Raw genomic sequence first — 2809 nt, 5'->3', positions numbered from 1 at the left:
CTTTAGCTTGATAATACCTTTGAGTCTTCTGTAGTGCCTCAACTTTTGATTTCAGCTTGAGATACTCTTGATAGCGCCTCTACTCAACAATATATGGACATGTATGTTAGAATTTTCTCTTGACTTGGATAGCTTGTATTTATGGTTATAGAAATGTTATTTGTAACACACACAAAGTGTACATTTACTACCTGCTAACTTTTTTTTTTCCTCCTAATATTAGAAGTGAGATTCGAATTTATCATTTCTAAGTAAATATGAGAAAAATATGTCATTTAAATTATAATTTGTTGGATATTTATTACCTATTTTTGAATACAAACTAATAAGAATGTATATAATCTTAAAGAAATACTACTATTTTATTAAAAAAAAATTATACAACATTAATTGAATTTTTAACTAATATTCTTATCAAATTAATCAAATGAAAAAGAAGGAGTATATATATATCCACATAAAAAAAAAGAAGAATAAAACTTAACAAAGATAGTTTGGTACAATTAGTTTAATTTATCTGAAATCAAGATAATCATTCCCTTAATCCATACTTCTATAACGGACACTTATTTGAAACTAATTTTGACAATTATACATCACAGCTCACAACTATATACAATAAATAAATAAGTTTAATTTTAACTTTATTATCTAAGACGCATTATATACATCTCTCTTATTCTCTATAGTTATCCTATCCTGTATATATAGTTGTTAAAAGCTAGTTGTTTATGCAGCATTTTAAAAATATAAATGAGACTACACGACACAAAATGTAACAGTAAAATCAGAGTGAGTGAGTAACTATTTTCTGATTTGTCGAATAACTATTAAACAGAGGAATGAACTAATCACTAGACCTAGTGATTGAGTGAGTAACTATTTATAGTAATGGTTCATACCAAAGTTCCCAATTAAGGAGTATCCATAAACTTTGTGAAAAGTTATGATTCACGAAGCTTAATCTACCTATGTAGTAGCTGATTTTTGTACTTAAAAAGTAGAGAAAAGGACAAATCGATCATTGACATTTTGGTCTACGGATATTTAAGTCTTTGAGAATTTAAAAATATATTTAAGTCTTTGACTTTTTCAAAATCTGGACATATTGATTCTTGAGTCTAATTTATCCAATTTTAAAAGTTCTCTCACGTGTGCATCCCTATCAACCAGATTAATATAACGGGAGTCACATTTAATTTTTCTGTTGAGTTAAGTCTGACAGACCCAAGTAAATATGAAGAATCAATATGTTCAGATTTTGAAAAAAGTTCAAAAATTTAAATGTATTTTTAAATTTTCGAAAATTTAAATGTCTGTAAATTAAAAGGACAAAGACGTATTTGTCATTTTCTCTAAAACGTATAAATTGAATGGAAAATAAGTACACCTGTGTCTCCATAGCAGGTTGGTGATTTACTTCCAAGGCACCATAACTGCATTTCTGGTACCGTTCAAGTGTCTTCGCCATGCTGTTTATAACCAATAATAGTACAGTAACTATGTAAGTATGATATATATTTATAATAAACGCAACAAAAACACAAAGTCAAATTAACTATGACTTCCCACACTGAATGAGATCAAATACTTACATGAATCAAACAATATATTATATTTTTGTTTTATCATAAATTAATTATATTCACAATTAAGTAGTTAGCATTTCAATCAATTTTAATACTTTCATTTTGGATGTTTAAAACCATAAAACTATCCTCCATGTAATGTATTTTATTTTTTTGATGCACTTATTTCTAGTTCTATACTGTTTAGTTTGTCAACTCATTCATTATATTGTAATATTATCATCTTTCCTGCATATATGTTAATAAAAGGTGATATTTGTATTATTTTTTGTGTGTATTCTATTTTGTACATTTTATTCTAAAAAAAGAAAAAAATTATGATCAGTGTTTTCATAATTCTAATTCAATGAAGATTATAAACAAGTCTCTGTCTATCAATGAAGACTAGTTAACTAGTTAATTCATAAAGTATTGCATTAGAAAGCTAAACTCAAAAAACTTTACTGGTGTAATTTTATAAGTTAATTTGAGAGTTTGATAGCGTTATTTATCAGTAAATTTTACTGGTAAAGTTTGGTACTTCCTTTCTTATTTTTATTTTTTTCAAATAAATAATAATACCCATCAAAATGCTCCTCTACATTGAGCATCTAACTTAATTGAATTCTACTATTTATATGTCCTTTTAATTCTCACTAATTAATAATGGACAAAGGAATTGATAAGAAACTAAAACCTTGTAACTTGTGGTAGACTCCAACTTTTTCATCTAAATTAGAATTTGTGTGTGAAGTAAACATGCATCTCAAATATATACTCTATTATACAGAAACTCTGTATTTTCATGACTTGTGTCCATATCTCTGACTTTTCATTTAATTACCTTAATTATATTCTTCTACCGAAACTGTATCATTTACCAAAAGCATGCATCATGCTGCAAGGACTTGAGGAACGGATCCACATATGGCTGTATGGGGCAATTGCCCCCTTTGAATTTAAGAGAAAAAAATAATAAGCATATGTGTATATATATTGTTCTGACTTTAATAATGTGTTGGTCCTCATACAAATTATATTTCAAATATATTTTGTGGTATATAAAAAATCAGCCATGCTTATAAAATATATATTAAAATACTTATTCATTAAAAATAAATTGTAATTTTGGTAATTAATTTTTGGTGTGCAAATTAAATAGTATTTTATTTATTTATTTATGTGTGAAAACATTTATATTATTATATATCACTACAAAATATTATTATGTTATATAAATT

At 26.0% G+C, this 2809-nt stretch overlaps 1 protein-coding gene across 1 annotated transcript in view; it reads right to left on the bottom strand.

Moving 5' to 3' along the window:
* LOC107489588 (agamous-like MADS-box protein MADS2) overlaps positions 1-2809 on the bottom strand; it is an 18718-nt gene that overhangs the window by 5955 nt on the left and 9954 nt on the right. The window contains exons 2-3 of the mRNA XM_016110334.3: positions 1391-1472; positions 18-79 (exon numbers count right to left, since the gene is read on the bottom strand). Coding sequence (XP_015965820.1) covers positions 18-79; positions 1391-1472 — 144 coding nt within the window. The remainder of the gene's footprint in view (positions 1-17; positions 80-1390; positions 1473-2809) is intronic.

The sequence above is a fragment of the Arachis duranensis genome, chromosome 5 (assembly GCF_000817695.3).
Source record: "Arachis duranensis cultivar V14167 chromosome 5, aradu.V14167.gnm2.J7QH, whole genome shotgun sequence".
NCBI classification, from domain to species: domain Eukaryota; kingdom Viridiplantae; phylum Streptophyta; class Magnoliopsida; order Fabales; family Fabaceae; genus Arachis; species Arachis duranensis.
Note: the sequence above shows the minus strand (reverse complement) of the source record. Positions and strands in the feature narration are given on the sequence as shown.